General features: G+C 32.2%; 1 protein-coding gene across 1 annotated transcript; it reads right to left on the bottom strand.

Annotated features, from left to right (window-relative positions):
* Positions 1 to 13846: 13846 nt before the first annotated feature.
* LOC125197257 (GTP-binding protein OBGC, chloroplastic) lies at positions 13847 to 17614 on the bottom strand. The gene is made up of 7 exons (XM_048095979.1): positions 16512 to 17614; positions 15753 to 16026; positions 15209 to 15491; positions 14946 to 15105; positions 14722 to 14830; positions 14394 to 14530; positions 13847 to 14209 (listed from the first exon to the last, which is right to left on the bottom strand). The coding sequence occupies exons 1-6, from the start codon at positions 17564 to 17566 to the stop codon at positions 14456 to 14458; spliced, it is 1956 nt and encodes a 651-aa protein (XP_047951936.1). The 5' UTR covers positions 17567 to 17614; the 3' UTR covers positions 13847 to 14209; positions 14394 to 14455.
* Between the last annotated feature and the right edge of the window lie 250 nt (positions 17615 to 17864).

The raw sequence follows: 17864 nt of genomic DNA on the forward strand, positions 1-17864 counted from the left end.
AGGGATCTTAATTCACCAAAATGATTAATCCCAATAATTAATTAAGTAGCATAGTTTGAATTACTGTAATTAAGTAACTGGAATATGTTAGATTTCCTAGGCAAATGTGTGCAGTACGTGCAATGTATGTGGTTAATTTGTTTAAGTTTCTAGGAAATTACCTTGATATTACCTATAAAAAAAATTTATACGAAAAAAATGCTCTTTATTGCTTAAAATGGTAGCAGTAAGTGTGAGCCCGATCCCGGAGAAGATCACCTACGGCAAATCCTGATCCATATGCTCTTTATTATGTTTGTGAGTACGTGTATTAGGAGATGGATCATGATTTGTCGTAGGTGATCCTTGCCTGATTGATCCACTTTTATTCATTTTTTACTCCCTGCTCTTCCGCAAGAGCACAACACCCATATCCATACTCTTCCGCAAGAGCATGCTCAATGGTCCTATCTTTCTATCATTCAATTTAAAAACTTCAATTACTAAAAACAATTCCACAATATTAAAATGGATAAAAAATACTCGAAACACTATTACAAATTACTAAAAAATTAAAAATTACATAATTAAATTCATAAAATTAAAACACCCACTACTCATGGCCGAATTTCTCCCAAATGTGTTTGATTAGGTCTTCTTGTAGCTCAATGTGGGCTTTGGTCTCGCGCATTGTAATCTTCTTTTGATCCTCTCGCGCACCGTCGTATGCACACCTCGGCATGGGGAGACCTTGCGGTTGAGCTTCCGGCTTCATCCTCGTCGGAAAAGTTAGCCGCCCCCAGTCCTTCGTCAGCTATAATCATGTTGTGCAAGATAATACACATGTACATGATGTCGGCAATATTCTTTGTGTACCACAGTCGGGACGGGGTCTTCACAATGTTGAATCGGGCTTGAAGGACCCCAAAAGCTCTTTCGACGTCTTTCCAAGCAGCCTTTCGTGGGCTCCCTCCCGGTCACGAGGGATGTAGCAGCGATTTTATCTCGTTCATCAAGGAAGAGGGCCAGTGGCAGCGGCGACATAGGCGGCACAATATTGTTGATAATTGGGTGGCAAATCGTGCGTATTGTGTCGTTATCGTGTTGACACGATAATAACATACACGAACACGACATGTTAAGAAAATTCCAAACACGAACACGACCCGCTATCCTCAAACACGAACATGACACGAACCACTTTGGGTCAACACGACACGATAACAACACATATATGACACGACACAATAACGACACTATAATAATATTATAATATATTAATATTATATCTAATATTAAATTTTAAATTTTAATTTTAAAATTTTAAAATAAATAAAAAATAATAATATTATAATATATTAATATTATTTCTTAAAGTGTAACACGAACACTCTACGAAGTTTTCGTGTCGACACGATGAGGACACAAACCCAATAAGCCTTGATACATACCCATTAATTTCGTGCGGGTTCGTGTCGTGTTATCGTGTCGTGCCAAAAATTGTCAGCCCTAGTTGATAGTATTCTTGTTCTTTGCGCTCCGCTTCCGCAATGATCTCGTTCGGATCCGTTTCTGAATTTAGAGAGTGTTTGAGTGAGAGAGAAAGATGTAGGTGAGTTGTATGAAAAAATATGAGAGAAGTATGACTGAGAGATAATTTGATGTAAAAAAATAGATGATAAATATGTGTATTTATAGATGATTTTGGGATGAAAAAATAAAAAAAAGGTAATAAAACAACTATATTTTTGGGAATCCGAAAAAAATATATATTTTTATTTTTTGGGATTATTTTCTATTTTTTTTAAAAAAAGAAAATTCCAACGGAAATTCTGTTGGAGAATTAGAGCCCCCACGTCGTCCTGCTCTTCGGCACGGTGGTGCTCTTAGCTAAGAGCGGGGCCGTGCCGTCGGTAAGAGCACAGCGGCAAGCAGGGGTCTCGCCGCGCCGACGGCACGACGCCTGTTCTTAGCTAAGAGCACCGATGCGAATGCATCCAAAAAGTATAAATTGAAAACAATTACTCCTGACATCGCAAAATGTCACAAAATTGTTGCTAACATAAATAAATTAAAAATACGTTTAATATTGGTAGATAGATTTATGTAGCATTATCATAAATTCGGCCATGAAGTAAATAAATAATTAAAAAAGCAAATTTGGTGAGTCATGGAGCGGTGCCTTGTCTAATTAAAAGTGGCTTCAAAAAGGGACTGCAGTCAAAAGGGTAATCAAAGGCTTAAGAGAAAAAAGAATCATGATAACAATTATTTAAAGAACAATTGATGAAACAAAGTGGGCCACTTAGTTAAAAATAAATATATTAATTATTAGTTCTAAGGTTATATAGGTGAAGCTTTTAGCTTGTTTTTTAATGATTAGTTGATTAAGCATATCACATGCCAAAATGACATTGGAAACAACATTAAACCATATGTTATTACCAAAGGGTCAACCCCTTTTTGTCTTTAGCATTTCAAAATTCCATGATGCCACCCACTTCTCTTTTCACCTGTTTAAAACTTTAAATTAAAGTTTATGACTGCATGTTGCCTCTAATAAACTCTTAAATTGATTTATGCTGATGTCATAAAATACTTAATAGAATTATATTTGATTCGATCTAGTGGAGACACCAGTTGATCTTTATAAGGCGTAATTAAGTTATTCCAATCTATCATTATAAGGCGTAATTAAATTATTCATACAAAATATTTCACAATTATTTTCGAGTTGGTATAAAACTATTTAAAGTTTATATAATATTATAAAAATTTTATTTGTGTTTCATTTTAATATATTCTGCCAGCTATATTTAGACGTTGCTATTTTTTTTACTAACGTGAGATATAAATAATGAAACAATGATGAAATTTTGTGTATCGAAATAAAACAGTGATGCTAGTATTTGCATCAAAGAAAAGTACTACGTATGAGTTTTTTTATCACATAAAATGATGAAATTTTTGTACCTTGCATAACTCAATATTTATGGTATCTAAACACATTGGGCTGCTTAATCGGTTCTCCGGTTCTCGGGTACTCGGAATCAGAATCGGAACCGACCGGGTAATTGAGGAACCGGTTCTAATATTTCTAAAAAGTTTTGGTTCCGGTTCTACCTGGAACCGACCGATTCTTACCCGGAACCGAATAATAAATCAATTTTAGATTCTAATAATATTATGAATATCAAATATAAATATACTACATAACTTTCCCTAATAAATAATAATATTATAGGATCCTAATCTTACGGTAAGTTTAACTAAATTACTCATATTTATTATTTACCCTAATTTCCCTCTCCCACCACTTACGCCGCTATCCCATACACGATCACTCTCAATCTCTCACGCCGCTACTCTCCTCGTTCACTCGACGCTAGATGCTGACCTCCCTGGCCCCGCCGACGGTGTTTTTCTTAAGTTTTGAAGTAGTTTTTTTGCCCACTAGAGTATATTTTCGTGTGTATATGACTTTGTGTGTGTATATGTCGCACGGGTGTGTTTATGTGACAATGTGCGTGTGTTAGGGGCTGTGTGTGCGCATATGTCGTGTGTGTTGGGTCTGTGAGTGTGTGCATGGGGTTGTGATGTGTGTAAGGTGCTGTGAGTGTGTGTAAGATGCTGTGAGTGTGTGTATGTGCGTAATGGTGTTGTGTGTGTGTGTTTATTGAACTATTACTTTTAGGAATTAGAATATTGGATGATAACTATTATTATCTTGTTGATTTGTATTTTTGTGTATTTATTTGAATTTTTAGGTATTAATTGTTATATTTGTAGATGTTGAATTATTTAAAAAAATTAAAACGAAAACTATAAATCGGATCCGGTTCGTAACCGGAATTGGCTGGTTCTTACCCGGTCGGTTCCGAACCGGAACCGGCCGGATCCGGTTTCGGTTCTGGGATTCATGAAAATTTATAACCGGGTACCCGGTCAAACCGGACCGGATAGAACCGGAACCGGCCGGTTAAGCAACCCTAAAACACATAGTACAATATGATGAAGTGCATTATAATGAAATACAAATAAAAGTTTACACTACTACTCCCTCTGAACTAGATAATTTGTTTCAGTTTTTTATTTTGGTCCATTCCACATAATTTGTCTCACTTCAAAATTACCAAAAAAGGACATAAAGAAAACCACTCCATTCACCCACCCCACCACTCAATGTGGGACCCCTTTCCACTACATATCTTCATATAATAGAAAGTCAAACAACATTTCTTAAAATCTGTATCGGGTCAAACTGACCCAAATGGCGGAATTTCATATATCAATGTTGTAATTACAAACCATTATTACGAGTATATGTTATAGAGAAATTCATCAACAATTTTATTTATGATAGTATTGTATCATTGTATGAGATCGTATATGAAGCAAGGCGAGATATATATGCATCAAATTTCACATTAAATAACATCTTACCAAAAATTGCATCATTTAAATGTTGGATTTTATTATAACTCAATTAACTCATCTCATGACTAGATTAAAAAATGTAATTGAAATGTTCGTTTTTTTTTTTAAGAATCTTAACTCATCTCATGATAAGATTGAAGGAAAAGATGTAGAATTGGAATGTTGGTTTTTTATTAATTTTAACTCATCTCATGATAAATTTATTTCAAACTAATACAGAGTACTATATTAGTAGTGTCATATAGTATGTTTTAATGTGTTTTTCCCTAAATTTTCCAGGAAAGTATATGGCACGGAAAAGATCTATGACCCCTTGACTCCACTATATTGTCATATGAATGCAATCAACTTCATTTTGCTCCCCATAGGCTATAATTAACTTTTTAATTATATCTAAGAGCATTTCCATCCGTGCTCTTAAATAAGAGCACGGAAGTGGGCTCGGACCCACTTTTACTCCTTGTCCTTAGCTAAAAGCACAACCCACATCCGTGCTCTTCCGCAAGGACAAGCTCAAGGATTCCACCATTCTATTATTCAATTTAAATACTTCAATTACTAAAAACATTTCTACATTATAAAAATACATTAAAAAATAAAAATTACATAATTAAAATCCTAAAAAATAAAAATACATAATTAAAATTCTAGAAAAAAAAACATAATTAAAATCCTACAAATTAAAAAATACATAATTAAAGACTAAAAAATAGATGAGAATGTGATTTTTTTTTGTGTTGAAGTGGGGGTATTTATAGATGAAAATGTGGATTTTGGGGAAAAAAAATGAAAAATAAATTAAAAGTGGGTAGAAAACAGATATAATTTTTTGGGAAGTGGGATAATATTTTTTTTAATTTAAAAACATTTTTTTAAAATTAATTTCGAATTTTTTTTTAAAAAATAAAATAAAATTGAATATGCCAACAGCGGCCAATCAGACAGCGCCACGTAAGGGTGCTCAGCGGCACGGACGTGCTCTTAGCTAAGAGCAGCGCCGTGCCTCTGGCACGGACGGACGGCTTGCAGCGGCGGACGACCTCGTCCTTGCCGCTGGCACGGACGGACGGACGACGATTTTGCAACCGCTGTAGATGCTCTAATAAGATCTTTTTATAATACAGGGACTGAAATAGCATCTTAATAAAGTTTAAAGAGTTTCAATTCTATGAAAATGAAAACCTATACTGCTAATTAACAATTCAATTTTACCAAGAGAAAATGAGGAAGTAAAATAGAAGGAAATCAAATATTCTTAATTATATGTAAGTAGTCTCCTTTTAAACTGTCACATGGATCCCTAGTTTAGTCCAATATCATATCACCACTATTCAAATGCATAATTAGAGATGAACATGGAAATCACTGTTTTTTATATGAGTTCACTATAAAAGCGTTTCTAATTTATAATACGGATTTGAAAACATAAAGTGAACTAAAATGCCATTATAATAAAGATTTAGTTTACTATAAGAATATTTTAGTTCACTATAAAAACATTTAGTTCATAACACATATTTGAAAACATGAATTTTAACAAAAACGCCCTTATAATGAACTCCGTGTTTTCAAAATCCATTCCATCTCATCCTTGCATTTAATTTAATTTACTAACTGTGATTTATTCTCTAATTGTATATTAAGATTTAGTTATACATTGATCATTCATATATATTCATCTACTATATTAACTCGTAACAAATTTTATTCTTTTGATCTTTTTTTTTTTTAATTTCTTTATTAGTAGTAGTAGTATATTTCAGCTGGGTGCATGGGGTGATTAACAAGTAACATGATATACATCTATACTTTCGGCTCAAAACTTCTTTTCCTTGAGATGAGGATTTGTATAATAATTAACTTTATATCACATCAGAAAATTAAACCTTGAATAGTCACAAAACTTGGCAATCATGTAATTTAGCTCAAAACCCCATTAGGACAACCGTGACTAATTAAAAAAAATCATGTGTGATTAGTGAGTTGCAATGGTGACAAGAGAATTGGTTTAGTTGAGATTGGTATTTTTGCACAATCCCCAAAATAATGGACAAAACTTTTGTGTAAATATATTTAAGGCCATCCGGAATTTAGGGATAAAGATTATGACATTCTAAGGAGAGAAAAAGACCTGGACTTTGACTACATTTTAAAACCAATATTTTCTTTGATGTCTTTGACCACTTCTTGAAAATAACTTTACAAAAAATCAATTCAAAAGAGATTTCAGTAATTCTAATAATTATATGTTGCATTTTTACAAATAGTTTCGTGGGATGATGAGGGAAGCCCCTCTTACCCGTGATATGCTTTGTTTTTGATAAATTGATTCGTTTATGTATAAATTACCAGTATTATTCTATAGTAAATCAATATATAAGAGGTTGGAGGATGAATATGTTTTTCAATTTTCATAATATTGGATTAAGAGGATTTTCTCTATGCGTATAAATTGCTCTATTGGAATCCATCACAAAAGAACGCTGACATTTGGGTGAGATATGTAATACTCTTGATTAACCATATATGTTGAATAATGGTCTATATATTATGGATACAATTATGCTATGCATGTGTATGGCAAAGCTATTTTATTGTTTAAATCTCTATCCTGACCAAATATAAAAAAAAAAATTGGTATTCAAGATTAGGTTCATGTATTATCATCATATTTTTACTAATTGTATTATAAAATAATACGGAGTTATAATCAAATGATAACTAATTAAGTCTTACTATTTGATAACTATTTAGATTATTGGATTCAGAGATTTAATGATAATGCTATGTATTAATTGAAAATATTATTTTAATAGTAAAGTAGTATTATTGTTATTCCTTACATAATAGTTTTTGTGATTCTCATAATATCAACATAATATATTTTAAAAACCAACCCAATAACATGCATATGTGAACCGAATTATATTGGTGATGTACGTGAATTATATTGACATTTATTATACTATATTATATGTTGACATTGAGCAGATTCTCAAAATATATGAAAAATTTAAATAAATTTTATCATTCCAAATATGATATCAGTTAAAATCCTTATAAACTTACCTTTTATTTAAGTACTACTACGTTTTGTAATTGAGATCCGAAAGACTAAAATTAATGATAATTATAACACTAAAAAATTATCATCTTAAATTCTAATGGGACTGTTTTGGGAGTCCACTAAAATAAGACACATTCCTTAATTATATTTATTTGACACATTTTTTATACCTTATCGTAATTTACATACCGATTAAAAAAAATCAAGCATAGTTCGCCTTTATCTACACTAGTCTCACACCCGTGCTATGCACGGTCCATTTTATTTTCTTCAAAATATAAAATATTGATTTGAAATATAAAAAAAAATTATTATATGGGTTAAAATCGTACATTGTTATAATTATTTGACCTTTCAAATAATAAAAATAATTTTAATTGATATATAAATTTGTAATTAAAATGACATTGTTTAAAAAAAATTTAACTCTCCTTTTATATATGGAGTTATAATTATTTGACCTTTCAAATAATAAAAATAATTTTAATTGATAGATAATTTTTAATTAAAACAACATTATTTTAAAATTTTCCAAAACTACCATTTTATATATGTATATATAGATATATTCTAAATATCCAACAATAATAATTATTTTATAAAATTATTTCAAAAATAAGAACCTTTTTTTGTAAATGACTAAAATATAATACCAAAAAACAGAAAATCCCCAACTTTGTAGCATATGAAATGTAAAATTAATTTAAGATATTGTTTATCAAAAGCTATAATTTAAGATTGCACAGGTGAGACACTTTTTAATCGAGCTTCATTTCATTGCAATATAGTGACTCTATACACTAAAAACCCAAACCCTGAAACCTAAACCATAAACCCTTAACTTTAAAATATACTCATCATGACCAACAAATGGGCCAAATATCAATAAAATTCTCCCTCTGTCCCACTTCAATTTTACTCTGTTGATCACTTATTCTATTTTGGGGGTTTTAGATCTGTATTCGATATTCGATATCTTACACTTGGTCGGCCTACTTGATAATCCTTACTGATAGTAGAGTTTTTTTTACTAAAGCTTGGCTGTAAATCTGTAACTAAAGAATTGTCTTAAATAAATGACCATCATCAATTTTAATGTTTAAGATTTGATAAGCCAATATCATCTATGTTATTTTGCTTTAAAAACTTTTTGTTTTTTTTTTCAATTTTTACTAACTCATAATGTTAAAAAATAAAAAGTGACCATCATCTAAATTATATTTCTCTAACGTTTTAATTAATTCATGAAAAAATAAAAATACAAAAACTATATTGTGTTGTTAAAAACTCAACCAAGACTTTTAATAAGTGTTCTAAAATTATTGCTCGTTATAACTAAAATTTATCAGTACCCGTTAGTTAATTTTTATTTGAGTGAAATATTATTTCAATTCAAAGATTGCTTATTTAATGCACAGGCATTTTATTATTTTAGTTTTTTTCAATCATTCTTGAACTTGTAAACACATTCAAATAATCAAGTTTATAAATAATTTTTAACTATATAGTAGTAATAGATTCGTATATTGTTTAAAATACACAAAAAAAATAAAGAACATGCAAAAAATAAGGATAGATAAAAGAAAAATGATGATTTGTTGATCATTGTGATATTGACATCAATTTTTTAGTCAAGAATATGTCAAAGTAGGAAACAATTCACAGAAAAAAAGGAAAGGAAATAATTCAATATTAGATTTATATTGCAACCAAAAATAGTTCTATAGAGCTTTATTTGTATGCCTTACTTGTTTCTATAAATAAGAGGCTGTAAACATGTATAGTAAACAATATAATGAAAATACACAATATCGAACTCATCCTTGCGCTCGCGTAGCAAATCAAGACTCGAGATATTATTTCAAAGAGTGCTTATTTAATATACATTGTATAACATTTTATTATTTTTAGTTTTTTGTTGATCATTCTTGAACTTGTAAACACATTCAAGTTTATAAATAATTTTTAATTATATAGTAATAGATTCTCTTAAGGATAGATAAAAGAAAAAAGTATGCTAAATTAAAAACAACTATTATATTCCATTTTTGAGTTAAAATAAGTATAATTTCATTAAAAACAATAGATTTGAGTAATTATGATTTCATATTACCATTTACAACTATTATATTCCATTTTAAGTATTGTGTTTTTAAATAAATACATAAATTTAAATATTAAAAAGGAAGAAAAATATGGTAAAAATGTGTACCGTAAATCGTAATTATCAAGGTGGCTCATTTTAACGGCCCACTTTAATCTAGTAAAGTTTAAATAAACATAGTGTTACTAATATTTACCATAATGCGCTGATTATTATTCTTATCTCGTATCTGTGTCTTCACTCCCCTTTTACACCGCCCTCTTCACTCATTCATGGAAGATTACCGTTGCTTCTCACCATACAATCGCGTGCTTTTTTCGTTGTTGATTTTCAATGGAGATTTTTCGGTTAGTAGTTAGTTATTTGGATGTTGTCGGGGTTCCTCCATCCTCTTCATGCTTTATCTTCTGAAATTTCTGGTAAGCACTCCATCTTCTTCGGAGTAGCGTCTATATTCTTTGTTCTCCAGCGACACTTTATAGAATATTCACTGTCAAATCGTCAGGAATTTTGGTGCATAGCGGCGGTAGAGAAGGTGGCTGAGAGAAGAGAGAATGAAGAATGAGTATATACATGCCCGTTTATATATGATTGGGTGATGTTATGAATGAATTTAATTAAAAGACTCTTTGTTTCAAATTCTCAACTATTTATTTTCATATTTATTGTTATAATTAAAAACGGCTGAATTAAATAAATGATTTTAAATTAATAGAGAATTGTAACTGCTGTCATTATATATGAAACTAACACAATTATCCTAATGATGATTTGGAAACGCCATAATGTATATAAATGTAATAATATATTATAACTGTAACCGCCACAATTTATTACCATGTATGTTTATGAAAATAAAAGAATTGTTCAACGGAAAGCAACGTCTATACTATAGTTTTTATTCTTATTAACTATACTTTTTATTTTCTTATTTTTTTTCGTATTATATACATGTTTCCTAACTATGAGTTTTTACTTTTATTTGAAATTTAAAAAATATTAGACTTGGTACGATTTATTTTTTATTTTAAAACTCTTCAAATATGTTAATTTATATTATATGTAATAAAGTTTCATTGTATATTTCCTCTTTGATTCTTAGTACACATTTGCCTTTATTTGTGTATCTTATTTTGATTAATACATGCATATTCTTAAATATAAGCATCATTATCTCCTATTTGTCCTATGTTTTATTATATTTTACTCTACTCATATCGGAAATAATAATGTGTAAAATTGTTTGTCGAATGTGACATATTTCATTTAGAGTTGGATGAGAGAAATACAGGTCGAATGTAAAATTGTTATTGTTTATAATGTTTTGAATTGTTTATAATGTTATGAATACTTATTTTAATGAACATTTATTTTTAACTATAAACATTAGTATCTAAATTATAATATTAGGAAATTTTTTCTCTATTTGTTGAGACATAACATTAGGGATGGATCATAATATTAAATTAAGGGAATTTAATACATTTTTATTATATATATTTATGATTTTTGAATTTATATGATGATATTGTTTATTATTTCGTAAAATTATTTTACAGTATAAAATAAGTGTGTGAAGAAAATAAATGATTCGTGCATAGACATAACAATAGCTCAACAAATAGAGGAAAAATTTCAAAATGGGATTCTTTAGCTAGGTTCAAACTACATGCAGATATATTTTGTTGTCTCAATTTCGTTTTTCCAACTATTTCTGTTATTTATTTTGTATAATTTTAATTAGTATTTAATGTCATTTAATTTGGTGTCTCATTTGCATTTTTTTTTATTATAAACCATTGTTTTAAAATTTTTAAATTCGGATTAGTTATTAATTATTGAGATTGATTCATCCAAAGTTTGGGTATATAATAATATATTTTAAGAATAAATTATAAAATGGCAATATTATTAGTGTGACATGATAAATTCAAGGGCATGGATATTTTTCGGATTTAAACAACTTTGTTATGTAAACCTTTTAAAATTAGTTAGGCAGTTTTTGTAAATATTTTCAAAACTTCCCTTTTATATGTGTATAGATAGATAGAAGTGTATTATTTAAACAAAATACACGAATTACCACAAATTTAATAAAAATGTGTTGCTTATTACGATAAATCAGAATTAACCACTAAAATTAATAATGACCACAAATAAAAAATAAAATAATAATTAAAAAGAGCGAACTATTATTACTACACGTTCTGAACGAAACTAAGCAAATTAAGAATTTTAAAATGTCATTTATGTCAAAGAATATAAGAAATTATAGCACCTTTTCATGTGGCAGAAGCTAATTAATTTTCGTGAGAATTTCATTCCAGTGTCAAGAATTGTGATTACATAAATACCCCTAAAATTCCCCTTTGTAATTCCATAAACACCTCTAAAACTCCCCCTTTAATTCCATAAACACCTCTAAAACTCCCCATATGTATAGATAGATTAATTAACATAAAAGAAAATAAAGTGAGATAATTTCTCTACTCATAAAATATAAGTTACTTAAATTTTTTGTTAAAACTTGTGGCATATTCCAAGGCCCACTATTTTACGGGATCGGTGGGGGTGTTATTATCAAATTGAAGAGTTATTCGTTCGAATCTTAATTGAACTTGAATATGCATAATATTTTGAAATCCAAAACTGTTCCCACTTTATCACTTAAAAATTTGGAAAAAATGATTTATTTTTACTTTATTTTGAACTTCATGATAACTTAGAATGCTGTAATTATACATCACATCGAAATGATATAATTATGAGCATGCATTGATTGGTCTAATCTGTTTGACGGACAATTTTATAATTATAAATATAATTGGACAAACTAAAATTGAGGATAATTGTGATGATGATTCGAGGTATTCGAGGTTGAATCAACATTTTGAAATGATTGTTGGTTTAGGACAAAATCAAGAAGTGTGATTAAAGTGTTTTAGTGATAACGATTATTGTCATCAACTTGCTTATAATCATTCTCAATTTATTTATTTTTTAGCTTTCTTACTACTATTTGACAACATGTCTGCGTCTCAAAAAATACCAATCAGGAAATGAAAAAGTCGACAAATTCAAACCTCAGATTTAGAAGAGAGAGAGTGAGCATGCCTAAAATTGCTATCATTTTCCTTGACTGTCAAATCCTTGTTTCCGCATCCTTATCATTGTTAAATTTGATTTTACATTATTGTTAATTTTTGTTTTTATGATAAAACAATAGTATTTGAATCAATAGAATTCAACTTGGTGGAGTTTGACTGCATGATAATTAATTTGCATGATGCATCTCCTATTATTAAAATTGATTTTTTTTATAACCTACTTAATAAATTTTACACTTATGGCTATTCCAAGGAAACACGAAGCTGTATTATACTATTATGTGACCAAATTCCTCTTTAACCCATATCAAATAATCAGGATCATTATCAAGCCGATGAAGAATAAGATTTAAGAGATTTTAACAAATCATAATTACCACGATGAAGATGGTACGCGGTTAGTCATTTAAATTTATTTATATTTTTGTTGATGCTAAAATTGATTGTAGATCCTAGTCCTTAAAGAGAAAAATTGTGCAAAAATAACTTCGGTCACAAACAACTAAGAATGTCAGCTCAGTTCACAGTTGGTATTAAGAAAAAAAAAAATTAAATTGAGAATCAAAAATTAAAAATCAATCTCTAACATTATTAACAAGATTGAAAAATATAAATGGTTGGTCCAATTTCCTTCCTTAATATTAATAGTAAAATCGATTTGAGAGGTATTGATGGAGAGTGAAAATGAAGGGTTACTATCAGTATAAGTGAATCTTGAGTATGGGACACAGTCAAAGATTGCATGTGTTAAGGTACAACTCTCAGATTTCCTCCGTATAGATTTTGTTACTTTAAGAGATTCTATTAAATTTGAGTAGTTGGGTAAATAAAACTTAGTTACCACATTCATGTGTTTTAACTTTCTTAGCATGCGAGTGCCCAAGCCCCAAGCTATTGAGCCAGTTTTATTGGGCCATTAATTAACATAGTCCAAATCCACTAGTGTGACAGTTCTAAATTTATTTGTATCTGGTTTCCCAGTACAGATTATAATTTCAGTGAAATTTTTAGATGATTTTTATGTTAAATTGGAGAATCTGCTAACTTGTACCAAAAAGAATATGACATGTTTGAGATGCATCCTAAGTTCCTAACTAATTATCCAGTAAAAGAAGTATAATAAGCAAAAGGCTAAGAAAGAAGAGTATCAGCTCATGAAAAAGATTGGCTTACCTTTCTCAAATAATTCCCTACAAATCATCTCAAAATTTGGACGATAATTTAAAGAAAGAAAGAAAAAAAGAATATAAAGATTTATAAACTCAGTACTATAATCTATACATAGTAACAGTGAAGCCGGGGTTGGGAAGCTTTCGTGAGCACCTCCGTGAGAGAGCACGTGGAAGTGCACAAATTTGCAGAGAAGATGCACACTTCCATCCAACAAGATGACTGTATAGGAATGCAATGAAACGACCAGGGGAAAGATAGTAGAGGATTCGGGGTTGATCATCGAATCCATGCCGAGCAGTGGACACACCAATGCTTAAGTAGGTTAAGATCTGCGTTCGTGCTCTGCAGAAATGCAAAACATCTTCATAGGGAAAAAGATATAACAAAATAAGATGACTAGTATAGCATATGAAATATGATCATCTTTTGTTAATATGTTTGCAGTGATAGTAAGATAATGAAATTTTAGATACATCCATTTCAGTAATTGATATTGAAAACAAATGAAATATGTGTGCAGTCATACCTCTAAATATTCTTATCAGATGGTGATAATTTAACCTTGACAGATGATGATCTGAGTCGAATTCATTCATCCGATTCTGCTGTCCTCCGCCTACTCGTGTGGCCTGAGTCTGCACTATCGTACCACACAAGCTCCATCTAGAAGGAATCAAGATGAAAGCTTTGTAAAGATCCATTTAGAAATAGATGCCAATGTGCAACAATTATGTAGTCGGTATTCCAATTTCAGATCATTATAGCTAAGTAAAATATTTTGCTCTCAAATCTGAAATCATGGGTTTATTAAGTATGATGTTGCAAGTTAAATAAACCAGAATGCTTGATCGTACCCCTCCAACGACGACTGTATCGCCCTCCTTCACGCCTCGTTTCTTCAGGGATTTATTGACGCCGCATGCCTCCATAACATGTTGGAACCTCCGATCAGAGTCGTTATACCTGTTCCAGAGACATGGAAGAAGTAAACATGAATGTAATAGGAGCAACAGCTAAAGCACAGGCAAGGCGTGCTGCTACAACCACACAAAGAGAACGAAAGGCTTGATTTGCATACCTCCAGTTGGTCATTTGGACAAAACGCTGCAAGCCCGCTCCTTCCACGTGCCACGAACTGGTGCTGCTATCGTGCATAATCTCAAACTCGTCTAGAGGAGCTGCCCGCTGCTTCTGCATCTTGTCAGCCACGTAATTCAAATCAATCGGACCCTCGTAACCTGCAATAAAATGAACACACAAAGGTTAAGGTGATGATATTCCTTCATCACTTGCCAAAGGACTTTGGCAAACAGTAAAACGAGAATGTGAACAGTTCCCCACCATCTGTATCTGCTGCATTCTTCTGTACAAGCTCATAAGCAGCATTCGTAACTTCCTTGGTCCCGTTTCTAGTAACAGCGCTCATGCAAAAGGGATCGAATCCACGTGCTCGTAGAGCATCTCTGAATGATGGCCAGTTTTCAGATGTTTCCGGTAGGTCCATTTTGTTATACACTACTAAGTAAGGCTTTTCAGCCAGCTCAGGGCTGAACATCTCCAGCTCAAGGCGGACTGCATCAAACTCGTATTCAGGCTGCTCTGATGAGCCGTCCACTATATGTACCTAACTCCCCAGTTCGGAAGTTTCTAATTAGTTCTAGAATAATGCACTTAAATGTAAGGTTCTACATCAAGAAGTAAAAGCACAGAATTGACAGACACAATGAAGTTATAATGATATACTTTGAAGTTGTAAAACAAACAGAAATCACAGATTGCAACTAAACTAAAATACTCACATTATAAGATATACTATCAAACAAGCATCATCATATAAAAATGATTAAATCTTTATCATCATAACCAAAGCATTCGGGTAATTTACCAGAACCGAACATCTCTCAGTGTGCCGAAGGAATTCATGCCCTAACCCAAAACCTCGATGAGCCCCTTCTAGTAGTCCTGGCAAATCTGCAACTACCATTGTAGCATCATAGTCAAATGAAACAACACCAAGATTGGGAAGCAAAGTTGTGAAGGGGTAATTTGCAATGGCTGGTTGGGCAGCACTGATGACACTGAGAAATGTGCTTTTCCCAGCATTTGGAGCTCCGACAATCCCAACATCTGCAACCAATTTCAGCTCCAAGTCGAGCCACCTGGTCAACACACACTTTCAAAATAATGGACTAATACTAATGTACTGGTGACAAAAAAATCAGTGGCTATGACACTAGAACACCAAACCAAAACCAAGAAATATTCAGAAATCAACAAAAAAGGGTCATGACTCATGACACAATGCGTGTTAACCAGATGTTAAAGAGAAAAAGGCATGTTCCAGTATGAGCTGCTTGAAAAAGGATACTATCTATGAGAGTTAAGATAGCTAGTTTTAGCCACCGACATCTTAAGACGATATACAAATGGCACTAAATCATTGCATAAATTCTATACCAACTCAAAGAAATTACCTCAGTTACTCGTGTTCTTCCTACATTAAGATGCTTATAATCCCACTAACCAAATATTAGCACAGACAGTAAAAACAGCGACAAGATGAACAGTTACAAATAACATAACATACAAGACAAAGCATATATACACATCAAAAAGCAAAACACAAGCAACCAAAGGCACCTACATTTCAGGCCCTTCTTCCCCATTCTCTGCAATCTTGGGCGCCTTATTCATCCCCGTCTTAAATGAGGCATTGCCCCTCCCACCTCTCCCTCCGGGCATAAGCAACGCCCTCTGCCCTGGATGCAGCAGCTCGAAGAGCACATCCCCACCACTCTCTCTCACAACAGTCCCCGGGGGCACCTTAACCACCAAATCCTCGCCCTTTGCACCACTCTTCTGCTGCCCCTGCCCGTGGCTGCCCCTCCCTGCCCGGAAATGCACACTCTTCCTAAACGGCAACAGTGAATTCATAGTTCCATCCACCTCCATGTACACATTCCCTCCCCTCCCACCATCCCCACCAGACGGCCCCCCTAACGGCACAAACTTTTCCCTCCTAAAAGCCACCACCCCATTCCCACCATCTCCCGCTTTCACAAATATCTTTGCCCTGTCGAAACATCTCATCACTGCTGGCACCCCTTTCTCTTTCTCTTTAACCCCCTCTTCCTCTTCATCCTCATCACCTGACACCATAAACCCTTCATCCCCATAAAAATCATCACCATCACCATCATCATCATCGTCGTCATCATTATCTGACCCCACCTCATAAAGTTCGTATCTTCCGTAGTCATATCCCACTTTCTTAACAATTCCTTCATCCTCATCATCAAATTCATCGTCCACCTCATGATCAAGACTCAATTCTTCCTCAGTGACGCCAATTTTTGGAGCAAAACCTCTTTTTTCTCCATGATTTGGATCAATTTTCTTGGTTTTAATAGCTGGGAATTTTATATCAGCAAGCTTGACTACTTGACTTACCGAGTGTGAAGCTAAATCATCGAAACCAAAGTCGTCTTTGGGAGGTAGGCGGGTGAATGTCGTAGCTTCTCCGCCTTCCCCGGCGGATTGGGGCGGATTTGGCGGCGGCCTGAAATTCCGCGATTTTTGCTTTCGGGACTTCGTGATTTTTGTAGGGACACGTTGTCCACTTGAATCGGTTTCGCGCCGAGATGCTGATAATGGTTTGAAATGCATAACAGTTCCCGAAAATACAGCGGAAAACGCCATAAAAGAAAAAGAAAAAAAAAAGGAAAGTATTGAGCTTGAAATGAATATGAGAAACCTGCAGAGTTTTGTAATTGAGAGACGATTACATGGAGGTGAGGTCTTATCTTCTTACTTTCAAATATTTGCATTTAAGTTGCTTTCTATATTTAGTTTGCACATTTTAGTCCTTGTTTCTTTGCACCATATACTGATATTTGAAAGTAAAGAAATTTAAAAAACTAGTCTTTGATTCTTTAAATACACAAAATTGCACTTTGGCTAATATTGAAGAGTTCTTCCAACAATATTATTAATAATC

This window comes from Salvia hispanica, chromosome 6 (assembly GCF_023119035.1).
Source record: "Salvia hispanica cultivar TCC Black 2014 chromosome 6, UniMelb_Shisp_WGS_1.0, whole genome shotgun sequence".
NCBI classification, from domain to species: domain Eukaryota; kingdom Viridiplantae; phylum Streptophyta; class Magnoliopsida; order Lamiales; family Lamiaceae; genus Salvia; species Salvia hispanica.